Source organism: Rhinolophus ferrumequinum, chromosome 3, assembly GCF_004115265.2.
Source record: "Rhinolophus ferrumequinum isolate MPI-CBG mRhiFer1 chromosome 3, mRhiFer1_v1.p, whole genome shotgun sequence".
In the NCBI taxonomy this organism is placed as follows: domain Eukaryota; kingdom Metazoa; phylum Chordata; class Mammalia; order Chiroptera; family Rhinolophidae; genus Rhinolophus; species Rhinolophus ferrumequinum.
In genome coordinates this window covers 61,604,407-61,620,143 of record NC_046286.1, presented here as the reverse complement: position 1 = coordinate 61,620,143, position 15,737 = coordinate 61,604,407, and the positions used below count along the sequence as shown (strand labels likewise).

At 41.3% G+C, this 15,737-nt stretch overlaps 1 protein-coding gene across 5 annotated transcripts in view; it reads right to left on the bottom strand.

Moving 5' to 3' along the window:
- The window catches only part of ARMC2 (armadillo repeat containing 2), a 177,447-nt gene that overhangs the window by 140,860 nt on the left and 20,850 nt on the right, over nt 1–15,737 (bottom strand). For all 5 annotated transcript variants that reach the window (XM_033097821.1, XM_033097793.1, XM_033097784.1 and 2 more), the window contains one exon: nt 8,290–8,497. In XM_033097821.1, the coding sequence (XP_032953712.1) occupies nt 8,290–8,497 (208 nt within the window). The remainder of the gene's footprint in view (nt 1–8,289; nt 8,498–15,737) is intronic.

Here is a 15,737-nt window from a genome sequence, read left to right as displayed (position 1 = left end):
TTGACTTCTGCAATTACAAGAGGTGCTCATAGTGGTTACCATCAGCGTCCAGACACTTCTGATTACGGCGAACTACTGCTTGAGCAAAGAAACCAAAGTGTCCACTTGTATACATTTTTTTGTCACCCCTTGTTATATATGTTTAAAGATTATACATATACTCTTAGTACCTAGTTTAGTAATCACTAACTGGTTATTATTCAAGTTTTCTATGTATAAATTTGATTAGACACTACTTCGTAGCTAACCATGCTAGCTTAACTAAGGCTTCAATTTCCTTAGCTTAGAAACTTCTCACTGCGGCACTATGAGTACTTTAGCACAGGGGTAGTTGCTGTGGCTGCCCTCTTCCATAGTGTGTTCCTGTGGAAACTGATTCCGCACAGGTTTCCACTCCCTGATTTCCATCCCTAATGCCCTAGCCCTGGTACTCCAGGTCACATATCACCATTTCCCACTGGAACTGCTGCAGCTGCCTCCTGATGGTCCCCTCTATCCCAGGCTGCCAAAGTCACTCCTCAGCTGAAAACCTTTCAGTGGCTCCCTGCAGGCCTCAGGACCCATGCTCCTGCTACTCCAGGCCACCTGCCTTTCTTGGAACCTGCCACCACACCAAGTCAAATCCCCCCTCCACTGTATGCTGCTCCTTGAGCAAAGTACACAGTGCTCTGCCCCTATTGAAAATCAGCCTCCGGAGGCATCGCAAACCCCCAAACGCCAGGAAAACTTCATGATCTTCAAGTAAGAATGAGATGCTCTCACCACTATGTGCCCAGGACCTTTCTTTCAGTTCTCCTTTCATTCCTCCAGCATTAGAGTTATCATTGAACAGTGCTTTGAAAATGTCCGTGTACATTCAAATCACCTGGATATCTTATAAAAATGCAGATTCCTAGTCAGCAGGTCGGGGGTGGGGCCTGAGATTCTGCATTTCTAACAAGCTCCCAGGTGGTGCTGATATTGCTCTTTCAGGGACCACATCTGAGCAGCCAAGCCAAACACTACTGTAAGCTCTTCAGGACAGGGTTCATTTCTCCACCTCCCAGCGCCCTAGCACAGCGCTTTGCTTACCCAGAAATGCTTACCACATGGAAACTGTCAAATAAGGTGGGACTCTACTAAGTCATTCTGGCCAATGCCTGTCTTTTCCAAATGCAAACAGTTTCTCAGCCACATTATCCTTAATTTCTTAAAAGAATAATGACTTCATTGTTTTTGAAAAAAATGATATATTTATTATTTTTTTAAGGCCAGGCAATATAAGAAAGTACAAAGAAGACTGTAAAAAATCATCCAGGATCCCACTACCCAGAAATAAATATTGTTAATATGTGGTAAACATCATTCCAGGCACAGTTTGCATATATTCAAATAAAAAGATAAAAGAATAAAAGAACAGATTTGGTGGAAGAGCAGGTAAAGGTACATAGCAATGGGGTCGCAATACATGTCAATGTAATTTAAAAGTATTAAGCACAAATGTTACTTGAATTTAACAGAGAAACAGAAATTGAGTTGAAACTGAAGGAATTGTAGAACTTCAGATGAATGGGTCTTCCAAAGAGATATTAGTTTCTAAAAGATTTCTCTGAACTTAAGAAAAAAAATAAAGAAAAAAATAATGAAAAACATTAGGATGCTGAAATCATCCTTTTTTAAAACAATATATTTCAATTTCAGACTGTAGCTACTGACAAACCTATTCCCTATTATGAAGTGAAATAATTAGTACTCACAGGTCCTCCCAAGTACCAGTTCTGGTTATTTTACTATTACATTGTCAAGGTTTCTGTTCCACAACCATCATTTTCAGAGTTTAGTTTCAATTCAGTATGAAAACAAAGTCAGTACTCATTACAAATGCTTTTACCATATCTTCTTCATTTCTGAGTTTTGACTCATCATTTGTTGTCTAAGAGTTTTCTAGAAAGTGGATGAGTACTAGAGTCCACAAGTTTATTCACATTTGAAAATGTCTGTTGCTTTTTATTGCCAACTTGGCTGGCAATACAGTGCTTGGGTTATCGTTCTTATACTGACGACTTCACAGGCAATACTACACAGTCTTCTGGCACTGAGAGACGCTCCAATAAAGCCAGAGGCAGCCTGTTTTTCTCTCCTTTTATGTGACTTGTTTGGTCAGCGTGGATGGCTAGAGGAGACCTTCTTCCATTTATCCACACAATTAACAATTACCAACAAGTGTGTACTATGTACTAGGTAGTGTTCTAGGCTGAGCATTGTTGGAAAAGTTTTAGTGTGGACTGTTCCCTGTCAAAGTCTGTTGCAACACAGTGTGTCCATTTGAGCCTCAGATTCAAATCTTTATTTCAGAAAGTTGTCTTCTATTATGTCTTAGTATTTTTCTTGTTCTTTTTTTTTTTTCGGTCCCTTCCATTCTCAGTGGGTTGTTGTGAATATCAAATGAATTAATATATGTAAATCACTTGGGAAGAGTGCCTGGCATTTACTTCACAGTAGGATAACACAAGGAGGAGGAGAAGGAAGAGAAGGATTCTCTTTTTCAGGAAGATAAATATCATGTCTTCCACAGCTATCTCAATATCACTAATCATTTTCCCATCTTCTTATTCATTTCTTTTCATATGATTTTCTCTAGCCTGTCCACTGTCTCATTGCATTTTCGGCTATTTTCATTCTCATTTTTTTATTTCTAATATGGCTTTCCTCTCCATGTTTATACATTTTTGTTTCACTCCTTTTTTGAAAACTGTAAGCATACTTTTCACCTCTTTATGTGGACTTACAATCTCTAATGTGAATTCTTATATGCCAAAGAAGAGCTCTTTTCTTCTTTTTTCTTTTTTTTTAAGAGATCAATAACATTACCTATAATTTCTTGGATGCTATCGAAAATTGTTTTAACTCTTTTCTTGTTTTTGGAGGGTAATTCCTTGTGATCCATTTTCTTCATTGTCTTCTGTTAAATTCTTTACATTGTTATCTATGCTCAAGTCCCATGTTAACGCTTGTCCTAAGATTATTTACCTTTAAACAGAGCCATATAATTTGCTGAATAATGGAAGGATCCACAGAGGGAAAGAACTGGGGTACACTGTAGCTTCAACTTTAGTTTTCTTGAACATCCATTCACCAAGTCTGCTATTTTTCTTGACCTGGATCTATGTTCCCCTGGTTTGTGTGGCAGACTGCTGTGACACACAAAAAAGCCCTGTTACATGATAAGCACCTTGAGTTCTAATCTATCAAACTCTTTCACACACACACACACAAACACACACACACACACACACACACACTAGCCAGTTCACAAAAAATGAAGAGAGCATGTCACCCTCAGCTCTATTCTCCTACAAGTCACTTCATCATCTGGATCTTGATTGGGATTTTTACAGCGGCTTCCACTTCTCCAGTGGTCTGCCTACATCCTTAGATCTCATTTGTTTAATTAAAATCCATTAGATATACCTTTCTGAACTGAGAGACTCATTTTTAGTGAAATCTGATTCTTGCTAAAGATCTGAAAAGGTAAGGGTCTGCTCTCAAATTACCTCTTGTTTTCATCTATATTTCATAGAGTTTGGCAGGTTAACTAAACTCTTATGGATGCAATATTCCAAGTAACAAAAGCCTAATCTAAAGTACCATAAGCTGTCCCTGTCAAAATAAATAAAAGAAAAGAAGAAAGGGAAAGACAGGAAAAGGAAAGAAAGGAAGAAGGGAGGGAGGGAGGCGGCAGGGAAGAAGGGAGGAGGCAGGGATGGAGGGGAAGGGGAAGAAAGTGGGTGGGGAAGGAGGGAGAAGGAAGGAAGGAAGGAAGGAAGGAAGGAAGGAAGGAAGGAAGGAAGGAAGGAAGGAAAGAGGAAGGAAGAAAGGAAACAGAAGGAAGAGGAAAAGAAGGAAGGGAGGAAGGAAAGAGAGAGAAAAAGGAACATACTGGCTTTTAAATCAGAGCAGTCTACGGAATGGATGTGGTAGCCTCAAGCACAGCTGGATCTAGGGATTTATGTATCATCCTTGAACTTGGTAACTATCTCCATTCTGTTTATACATTACTTCTCTCTCAGAGTCACCCTCCACAGGCAATGAAATGGTCACTGTTGGCTCCAGACAGCATCATCTTTACAGCTTGTGAACTTGGAGAAAGCACTGTCCCCAAAGGCTAAGTGCCAGGGAAGAATTCCATTGGACTGGTCTGGCTCATGTGTCCACCTCTGAACCAACTGGCTGGTGGGTTAGAAAACTCTGATTAGCCAGGTCTGGGCCATTTAACCAATTCTGGGAAGAGGGGTAAGAAAGGAACGACAAAAAAAAGGTAAGGGAAGAAGGAAGAAAGAGGAAGGAGGGAAGGAAAAGAGGGAAAGGGTGAAGATAGGAACAGTCCTCTAAACATGGCCTGAACGGCATTAATTACACAATGCAAAACAGCTCACTCTGCAAAGGGAAGTAGGCTAGGTGGAAAAAAAAGAAAAATCAAGCCCATATTACAGTGTAAAATTTGCTTCATGCTTTGAAGTTTGGGCTTAGCACCATTTTTCTGTTTCACTGATGAAATTTATTTCTCTGTTTTTCAATTCTTCATAGCTTTTATGGGGTTTCTTCAGAATGCCTTTGCTTTGACATTTTTAACCAGAAGCCCTCTTTTCTTATTTTTCATTCCAACTATACTAACAGCACTTGATAGCTTACAAATAAGCCTTTCAACCCTTATTAATCATTCCATAACCTGTAGTGAGGGCTGGGAGGAAATGGGAGTGAAGTTATTTCCATCTTACAGATTAGAAAACTGAGCCCCTGAAAACGTTAAGAAACTTGCTAAAGAGTTTGCTGATACAGCAAATCGAGTGGCTGAGAAAATAACCAAACCTAAATCCAGGGATTCTGGCTCCCAGCAAAGAGTTCTTGACTCTCTACAAATGACTGCTCTAGTACTTTCCTCCTAAAAACCACATTTCCAAACCATAATAGTTTGAACAATATTTACACAGAAAGCCTTAAAAGATTTTTAAGCATGTATATAAAGGATTCATCAGATTGAACCGATGGATGGATGGATGGATGGATGGATGGATGGATGGATATTTACATACATATACATATGAGGTGTGATCAAAAAAAATCCGGTGAATGTTTAAATAAAAAAAAATTATTACAGTAAAAGACACATTGCCATTAATCCCCCTCAAAATACTCCCCCTCGCTTTGAACACACTTATCCCATCATTCTTGCCACTTTCTGAAGCAGTTCTAGAAGTCCTCTTTCGTGAGTGTCTTTACTTCATCCTCTATCATGACAACACTCTGTCACACATCACTTCTGGTACAGCAAATTCTCAAATAAAAACACTTCGATGTGTCCTCATCCACCTTATTCACCGGATCTGGCACCATGCGACTTCTGGCTCTTCCCCAAAGTCAGAATGACCATGAAAGGAAAACGTTTTGAATCAATTCAGGACACCGAGGCAGCCACCACAGCACAACTAAAGACACTCATGAAAGAGGACTTCCAGAACTGCTTCAGAAAATGGCAAGAACAATGGGATAAGTGTGTTCAAAGCGAGGGAGAGTTTTCTGAGGGGGAATAATGGCAATGTGTCTTTTAGTAATAAATTTTTTTAAATTTAAACATTCACTGTAGTTTTTGATCACACCTCGTATTTTAATGACAGCTGTTTTCAACCCATAGGGCAACACAAAGTAAGAGAAAATAGCGTGTTGCTACGGTGCAAACCTGCCAAACCTTAAATGAATCCTTAATTGGACACACAGAGACTTGTAATTGGCACACTGTTTTAAGACAATCATTCAGTAAGTGCTTGAGAGTGTGTTCTCTTTTGGAAAGTTAAATAGTCTGCCAGGATCTTGTTCGCAATGATACCTTGCTTAACAAATCCTTTTTCCATCACAACCAGCATAAAGTTCCACTCCAGTCCCTCCCATGAGTTATCCATATTCTAAATTAAGGGTGGACAAATCAATGTGGTTTCACTGAAATAAACTGCTCCTTTCTCTCCCTGGCCCGAGAAACACTCAGCATGAAAACAGGCATGTAAGCGCCCTGCATGGGAGCGTGTCCTCACTTCATCTGTCCCCTTTACACGAGCTGCTCACGCTCCCTGTCAACCCATTGTCATCTCAAGTCTCTTTCTTTTCTAGTTATGCATCCCCTCCCCTCCCTTCTTCTGCCAGCCCAGCTCACTGACAAGACTCTTCATTTTCCAGTTTATGGTCTAAAGATGAAAAAATGTTAATTGAGGGTTAAGGCTTTAGCATCAAAACTGGGAATACTCCACTGCATAGCAAAGATCATTTCTTGGAATTATTCACTTAAATGTTTACAAGAAACAATTATTAAGTGTCCCAGATTGATTCACAAATGTAATTAATGAAAGAACTGCTCATAGTTTCCATTTGCTGGTTTGTTTTAATCCTACTGTATAAAATTTTTTTTGGCACTTCAACAACATCCCATCAAATGATTAAAGGAGGTAAAGATTCATAAAGCAAAAATGTTATTGCAAGTTAAACTTGCCAGGGTGTACTGCAAACCCAACTCAGACACAATCATTATGTGATGCAAAAGCCATGCTAACAAAACAAAAAGAACACAGTTAGTGCCAACGCCTCATAATTTTGGACAGTCAGGAAGAAGTGCTTCCAGTCCCTAATTGATTTCTCCTCTGCTGTTTGTGGGATAAAATATGTAACTGAAAATGCCTTTGCTGTCCCAGACTGAGGAAGACATAATGAACTCTGGCTTGCCAGATTGTTCTGCAACATCTAAAGGTTTGCAAAAAAAAATCAAATAAAACAGCTCTTGTCTGTTTTTTCCTAGTCAACTTTAATTACTGTAAGGATGGGTGCAGCAGGATAAATGTTTCCTTTTCACTCCAGTGCTGAAAGAGACACAAGTTCTCTGGCTGCCTTTGATGTTTCAGCTCTGAGGTCCGCAGCCTATTCTTATTCACCAACTGGAAAAGATTTGTTGCAATGGCCAGTTTGATGTTTTGTGCTCAATTCCCAAAGTCCCAATTTGAAGTTCGTTCTCTTCCACTTAAGGAGACATTTCATTTTTCCTTTAATTTAAAAAATGTTCTGAATGCAAAGAGACATTACAAGGACTACTAGGTTGCCTAATATAAATCCCACGTGTGTGACACCCCTCAGGCTGTGTCAGCAGACAAGGTCAGTTCAGCTAAACTAACCAGCTGCCAAGCAGCCAGTTAGGGAAAAAGTTTGAAGCACGCTACATGTGTACAAGCCAAAGTCAGGCCTGAAATCTAAACTGAGGGCAACAAGTACTTGGTCTTAAAATGGCCCATGGAATTTAATCTCGTTAAGCAAATTCGAACTGGGCAGTTGTCCATAATGACCCAATGGAAAGTCAGAGAAAAACATCTTTAACTGAGTGACCCAGTCCAGTCCAAGACTTTCTGCCTATCTTAGTATCATTACTGGCTGGGATGAGAAAACAGAGCCTGCTCCCCTCGCTCTCTCCGAATCCGGGCCCCTAGTTATTCAAAGGCTTCTTCAGGAAAACATGAAGGTAAGAATTCACATGGCCCACACAGTGAACATTTCTTCACAAAGCCTTAATATGTTAGGAAAATTGCTCCTCAGTTTTCTAGGGGAAGCCCTAGAAAGCCCTAGCTAGGAGCATGGGATGAATTAGGGGTTCCTAGATGGGCAAGGGGTGAAAGTGTCAGTAGGATTAGGGTAAAAAAAAAAAAAGTCCTATCTAGGAACACAGTATGAAATAAAGTAATTCCTCATCATTCATTTTATGAGGGGTTAGCTGAGGCATATCATAGATAACAGAAATCCACAGGACTCTCCTATTTTAACTATTAGTTTGCAAAATAAATATTTTAACCCAAGTTTCTACTGGAGAATAAAATAAATTAAGTGTCTACTATTTTGTGGAATTCACAATAGAGAACCAACCCAAAGGGAGGTTACGAGATTCCAAGCCAGGCAAGAATCCCAAATAACACAAACAGAATGATCAGTCATCACTCAAGGGTGGCCTGGAACAGTCCAACTAAAGCAAAGACTTGATTCTAACAGTCCTATCGGAGCACATTCTGGCAGGTATGAATAAATGTTTTTTTGAGGATTAAACAGGCAATGATGTTACATAAAGTCCATCCACTATAAGAAGAAATCTTTACTACTCTCATATTGTTAACTTAAAATTTGTTTTCCACCAAAGAGAAAATGTAACTCAATCACCTACATAAGACAGAAAACAAACTGGTAAATGACATAATTATTCTGAGAAAATCAAATAAAAAGAATACTGACCCTCTACTTCTGAGGTAAGATGGCAAGGATGTTGCTTCTTTGAACATTTCTTGCTCCTTGATTTCACTGAAGCCTCCATCATAAGTTAGCTGAAGTGGATGATTCTTTAAACGGCCAATGGCATTTGATTCTGTTAAATGAGTCCCACTGATTTTCACCATGGAGGTCCCCATCATAACTCTTTCTATGGATTCCACTGTCTTCTTTCCTGTAACAACCAAGGAAACGTTTTGTAAAAGCATTTGTTATTTTAGGAATCACTATCTTTCAGCATTTTTTTTCAATCTAAGAATGTATAAAATTTAAAAATTATATGTTATTTATAATCAAGTCTGGAATTGGATAAAACCTCTCTGAACCTATATAAGACCTCGCCACTATTTTAGGCTTGGCATCATCAATTCAGCAGGTAAATATGAACAGGACCTTATTTCTATTAGCTTACAATCTACCTAAGGCAAACACTTGCATTTAGGATTATGAACTACCTAAGTCCACATATATACTCTGGTTCCCATAGTAATAACTCCTCTTTCTAAATTTGATGTTAGTAATTTTTGATTCAAAAAATATTTATTGAGTGACTCCCTGATGTCACGTATTACCCTAAGCATTTGAGATGCATCAGTGACAAAAACAAAATCCCTGACCTCAGAGGTCATCCTATATACATCCTAATAGATGTCAACAGACAATAAGTAATACACCATAACACATGAAGTATACAAAATAATAAGTTTTGTATTATTTTGCTACAGTATGGATGTGGTTACGGAAAAAAGCAAAAGTAGAAAAGTGGAGAAGGGTAAATGGGGGCAGGTAGCAATTTTGAACAGGGTGGGCATGGTAGACAGACCCTTAAGGACGTGAGGCATCTAGCCATCAGATGACAAAGGATAGTATTTCCAGCAGAGGGAACGGCAGGTGGGGTGGCCCAAGGCAGGGGTGTGCCTGCCGTGTTCAAGGAACAGCAGGGGCGGAGTATGTGAGGGGGAGAAGAGGAGGAACGGTGAGCAGAGGGGCCGGGGCCTGACCGTGGAGGCTGGCAGACCACTACGAGGCAATGGAAAGCAGAGGGCACCGAAACCCCTACAGGGCTTTCTAAAGGGGAATGAGACAGAGTTGCAAAGGATGCTCAATCTCTGAAATGGAATATCTACTATGTTTATGGCTGCAAATTCTAGACTTTAATACAACGCTGTTTCTTTGTTGACATTAGGAATAGCTGATCCTTAATGCTGCTACTATACACTAGTCTGTGATAAAATATTTTTATCTGAACCGGAAGAGGGGGATGAGCTTCATACAGAAAATACTGTTTTGCAAGCTTTTCCAAAATGACTCCAGGTTTCCTTTTCCCCACTTGAACCAACAAACTAATAAAACCCAATAATACTACCCCGTCTACTCCTCTCACCAAGCTCCCTACTTTCAAAACACTGACTTGTAAAGCTAAAAGGAACCTTAGAGATTGGCTAGTCTAAACTTCATTTTTCAGATGAGAAAACCGAGAACCCAAAAAGTTAAGTGACTAGTTTAAGGTCACAGATGAAGTTCGTGGAAAGCCAGGACTATATGGTGGGTGAAGCGTAGGCTTTGCATTCCATCAGACTTGGGGTCACGTACAGGCTGTGTGATGTAGGCAGGTCACTCAACTTTTTTCTCACCTTCCTCAATGGTCTCCAATGGTCTTGGGGATGAGGTGAGAACTAAATAACGTGGCCTAGTAATGTGACCCACATGGGGCTAGCACACTCAAAACCTGGAAGTTACTGTCATTATAATAATGGAACCCAAGAATCCTGACTTCTGGCCCAGGGCTTTCTCCATGGCGCCACACTACCTTAAACTACTTTACTACTGAATTACAAAGCATGTGTTTTCTTTTACACTACAAAGCATCTGTAGCCCAGGCGTGTTTTTAGCATTTGTGTCTTTCATTCACTTCATTCCATAAAGATTTATCCAGTACCCACTACTATGTGCCAGCTGCTGTTTCAGGTGCTGGTGACCCAGTGGTGAACAAGAAGTCCCAGCCATCATGCAGCTACTGTTCTAGAGGGAAAAACACATCCATACTCGTAGGGGGAGGAGCTGCAGCCCCTCTATCTTCACAGTCTACTGGAGCGAGCTCGTCAGTGACTACTACAGTGAAGAACTGCCCTGGGGCTCACTCTTACTCCCAATGGATGTCCACCATCCAACTAAGCATGAGTAATGATGCTCTGTGTCACCCTGGCAAATACCTGCAGCACCCAGTACTAACCTTGCAATGGATCATGGGTAAACTTCAAAAGGATTACACAACCAGCAGCATAACCATGCAGGAACAGTTCCATTTCACAGATCTTTCTCTACCAACTATATACTTGACCCTGTTTCAGGCTCTCGGGCTACAAACAGAAAAAACCTCTTTATCTACTGAAGTTGCTCAGTCTAGTAAGAGAGACAGAGAAGTAGATGTGTGTGAGGAGAAAAATGCAGTATAGCGTGACCCGAGCCAGGTAAGGAGGATACAGAGAGCGGGGGAGTCCTCAGAGGTTGGGAGTTAGTCAGGGAAAGATTCATAGAGAAGTTGGAGCCTGTGAAGCATTTTGAAGGGTTAACAGGAGGCAAAAAGGCATTCTGAGAAGGAAAACAGCATTGAGTCGGAGCCCGCTTCACGTGCGCACAAGCTGGAAGCTGGACAGCCCAGCAGGGCCCATGCTCAGAAGGGCCTTGTGTTTGGTTTAATGCTTTGCTGTTGTCATCTTGAAATTTTGAATAATGTTTTAACAAAGAGCTCCACATTCTTATTTTGCACTGGGCCTAGCAAATACATAGCAGGTCCTGCAGGAGACCTGAAACAGCAGGCTGAGTGTGGGGCGCTGCAAGGAGTTCCATAGTACTGGTGCACAGCCTGTGGGGTCGGGGGAGGCAAAGGGGAGTCGCGAGAAGGGCCTGGAATGTTAGGCTGGGGCCAGATCACAACAGAGCTGTACATGCTAAGGAGGACAAACTGCATCCCCTAGGCCAGGAGTCAGCAAACGACAGCGCCACCAAATCTGGTCTGCCTCCTGTTTCAGTACAGCCTGCAAGCCAAGAATAGTTTTTATATTTTTTAATGGTTGGGGGGAAAAGAGCTAAAGAAAAACAGTATTTCGTAATGTGATAATTATATGAAATTCAAATTCAGTCTATGGTTGCTTTCCCACTACAATGAGTAGGTTGAACAGACTGTATGACCCAGAAGGTCTAAAATATTTATAATCTGGCCCTTTCCAGAAAAAATCTGCCAACTTTTGTGCTAGGTCAGTGTTACCCAAACTGTGCTCCTCAAAAGACAGATCCCACAGCCAAGCAGACTTGTGAAATGCTGGGCTGAATTAAAATTAAACAGGTTTCTTTACCAGATGGCTCTTTCAACCCTTTAAATATGCTCATGTGTATTACGATTCTCCAAGAAGAAGAGAAAGGAGGCAGACTTATTTGAGCACTAAACCCTTTTTCTAAGGAAAAGCTATTCATATTTTGCTAAATATGGAATTCCCTGGAATTCATATTCATTATTCCCTAAATAATGAATTCCCTGGAATTCATTTGGCAAACACTCCTTTAGGCACAGGGGTTTTCAGCAAGAAAATGACGCAATCTGATTTTTATTTACTTGCTGACCTCTTGCCCTTTGTGGCAGACACAGAAAATGATCGTTTTTTATGGTCCACTGAGATAAAGGGATGGGCTGCTCCTCACTGCCGTGTGAGGCTGGGAGCTCGACTTCCCCAGGTCTGCTGGCTGCTCTGAGGGTTGAGGGTCCTGTGCTGACTCAACCGCAGCTGAGGGTGGAGCAAGACACGAGGGCTAGAAGACCGGAGACAAGGCAAGCGGTGACAGAGACAGCGTGGCAGAGGTGGGAGAGGAGAATGCAGACCGCAGAGATAGTTAGAAAGCCCACTAGAAGCCCACGGAAGGCTTGGTGATGGCACAGAGGACAGGTTGGGTGAGAAGGTGGAGGCTGCACTGAGGTCTCCGTCTGGCTTGAATAAGTGGGGAGGTGTTTGCAACACTGCCCCCTCCAGCCAAAAACCCTACTTGAACACAGAGCAATTCAGCTGCTGGCCCTGTGAAGATGACTACACACATCTCTTCCCCTTTCATTTTCTTAAATCAGAAATTCCGAAGCCCTGCCTGTGGCAGTGTCAGCTACAAATGACCTCACACCAAAGGGAGGGACACACCCTCTGTCTCCATGCACGGTTGCCTTCACAGTTACCCAACAAAGGATACCTTTTCTAAACAATAGGGACTCTGATACAAGCCCAGGAAGCTCCTGTACAAATGACAGCGATTGCAAGGCTAGAGCGCTAAAATATATTTTTTTAATTGGGCAACAGGTGCTTTTAAAATGACAATGACTTTTTACTGCCATTGTTTCCTGAGTGCTGACACAGACCCCCGGGATGATGCAAATGGTGAAGTGGGGCAACTGCACACAGGGTGGAGGAAAGAACCGCAGCAAAAACATGCTTCGGTGCAGCCTGGAGTCATGAAGATGGCCTCAGTGCTGGGAAATGATGCCGCGGACAGCACCTCCCAGAGCACAGGTGAGGTGCTGTGGCTCAGGGCCAGGCAGCCCAGGGGGAAGGAGCTGAGCCATGAGCGGAGCACAGACACGAGGCTGGTGGGTGAAAGAAACAGCCATGTCTTCAGTCACTTTCACAAAGATACGAATAGCTCAGCAAGCAGCAGGGTTTTCAGTGTGAGCTACCGAGTAAAATTCATTCAACAGGGGTGCAGCATTCAGGTTCAGAAGCCAGACACCTAATGAACAAACAGGTTAGTAACCATGATACCAGCTCTGCCATCCTGTTTCTAAGAAGTGACCCTGTTCCTATATGAGTCGGACTTCACCCCCGACCTTGGGCTCCAGATCCCATCTCCTTCTCATCTTGCCAAAGACTGCTTCTGCAGTTACCAGTCCTTTCTGATTTAACTGGTCTGACGTGGAGCCCTACTATGGAATGTTCTAGAAGTTCCTCAGGTGATTCTAATGTGCAGCTACAGTTGAGAAACATTAAGTCCAGATGATGTCTCTCCCTTGCTTAAACACTGCTTGGGGCCCTGGCTTTTCACTGTAAGCAGAATAGAGTCCAGGCCATTTTCCCCTGCCCAGCCCAGCCCCGTGGCCTTAGCTTCCTAAACTTTTCCCTGCACTGACCACCTTCAAGCCATACTGGCCTTCAGGTCCTCCACCACCCGAGGCTGCTTCCATCTCAGGCCTTGCTGTCCCTACAGCAAGGTACTTGTCCATAGATTTCTATATGGCTGCCTTCTTCTCATTATTCACATCTCAACTCAGATGCCACCTCCTCCAGGACATCTTCCAGAGCCATGAGCTAATGCAAATTCCTCCTGTCACAGTCACTCTACATCGCATTATCTTGCTTATCTCCTTCACAGCACTTGTCAGAACCCAAATTATCTTATTTCTTTGTTTTCCTGTTTAGTTCCTATCCCCCTCACTAGATTGTAAGCTCTTTGAGGACAGGACTCTGGTGGCCTAGAATGGTGCCTGGCACTTAGTAGGGCTACGATAAGTATCTGAGTGACTGACTGTTAGAAAAGAATTGGGACATCAAGATAAAGCAAGTTGCCTAATTATATAGAGTCATCCCTCCATATCCACGGGTTCTGCAACTGTGGATTCAACCAACCGCGGATCCAAAATATTTGGAAAAAATGTTGCATTGTTGTTAACATGTGCTTTGTAGTTAAGCCTATGATGGTTGCATCTATACTAAACATGTACACATTTTTCTTGTCATCATTCCCTAAACAATACAGTATAACAACTATTTGCATAGCATTTATATTGCATTAGGTATTAGAAGAAATCTAGAGATGATTTAAATTATATGGGAGGATGTGTGTAGGTTTTGTGCAAATACTATATACAATTTTATATAAGGGACTTGAGCATCTATGAATTTTGGTATCGCAGGGGGTCCTGGAACCAGTCCCTCACCAATACTGAGGGACGACTATAGTCCATTACAACATGGCAATGTGACACACACACCCTGTACTGCCTGTCTTTTCCTTTCTCCCCAATTCTACCTCTTCAGTTATGTCTGGGATCACTGGGGATCACCAGGAACAGACAGGAAAATAGTGAAGTGGGCTGGGAGTCATGGGGAACTGCAGCTCATATCCCGGGCTAACGGGGGTGGGCTCTACTCGGCTCCAATCGTTCCCATGGGGGCCACACAGAAAGGGGACCCAGAGCTGCCAGATCTTATGATTCTTCAGGAGAAGTCATAACTCTGGAGTTATGACTTCCATGAGACCTTCTACATTTAAACGTTGCAGACTAATGAGAAGAAAACACTTCGTACGTCAAAATAGGATACTCAGGTGGTGGCTTGTAACCTTGACTTCCATCCTCAGATTATCTCTGCTCTGCGACTATAGACCCCTCCTTCTTCATCAACCTGGACTAAAGGAGGGTCAGTTCTGTCAGCCCTTGGTAAAGTGATTTTAGAACTTTTTAAAACTACACAGAGCAATAATAAACTTATAATATGATTTAATATACATACACTATATAATAAATTTATAATATGACCCTGAACACACATGTACATGTCTGAAGTAAAGTCTCTTGAAGCAATACTCACCTTTATTATCTGCAATGTACTCTGATGTATCCATTATGTTCTATTCTAGTTAATTTTTTAAAATGCTGGTGCAATCCACTAAATTGATTGTCATCTAATGGGATACTTCCTGCAGTTTGAAAACCTCATAGCATGCTCTGGACAGGGAATGATTCCAAGTCTTGGGGGCATTCATTGGAATTCCACGTTTTCAGCCTTTCCATTCCCAGGTTTAGATATCTAAACACAGCAATTCTGTCACAGCAGGGAAAGCCCCATTCAACTTTTGCTTATATTTTCCCATGGGATCAGATAGGTATTTTCAAAGACCCAAGCTTAGTGTACATTATATGAATTTTAAATATGCCTAATGAAATTAACAACTTTTTGAATTCAAATTTTAAATTCATTTATTTCCAATATAGGTGAACTCATTCATTAGAAAACACTTATCCTAATATTCTTTTTTTTTTTTACCAAGTAACAGTATTTTAAAAAACTGTGATATTTAGATATTTTTTATAAACACCCAGAAAAGTATACCGAGGGTGCCAAAAAATGTATACAAGTCCCTCCACGTTGCTCAAGCAGTAGTTCGCAGTAATCAGAAATGTCTGGATGCTGATGGTAACCACTTTGAGCACCTCTTGTAATTTGCAGACATCAAATGTGACTTGTATTCATCTTTTGTTATTAGTTATATTGAGTATTACAACTTGAATACAGTTTTTTCCTTTCTTAAAATATGTACACATTTTTTTTGGCACCCTCTGTATGTATAAACAATGTTTCTTATCAAGCTTTTGCACAATA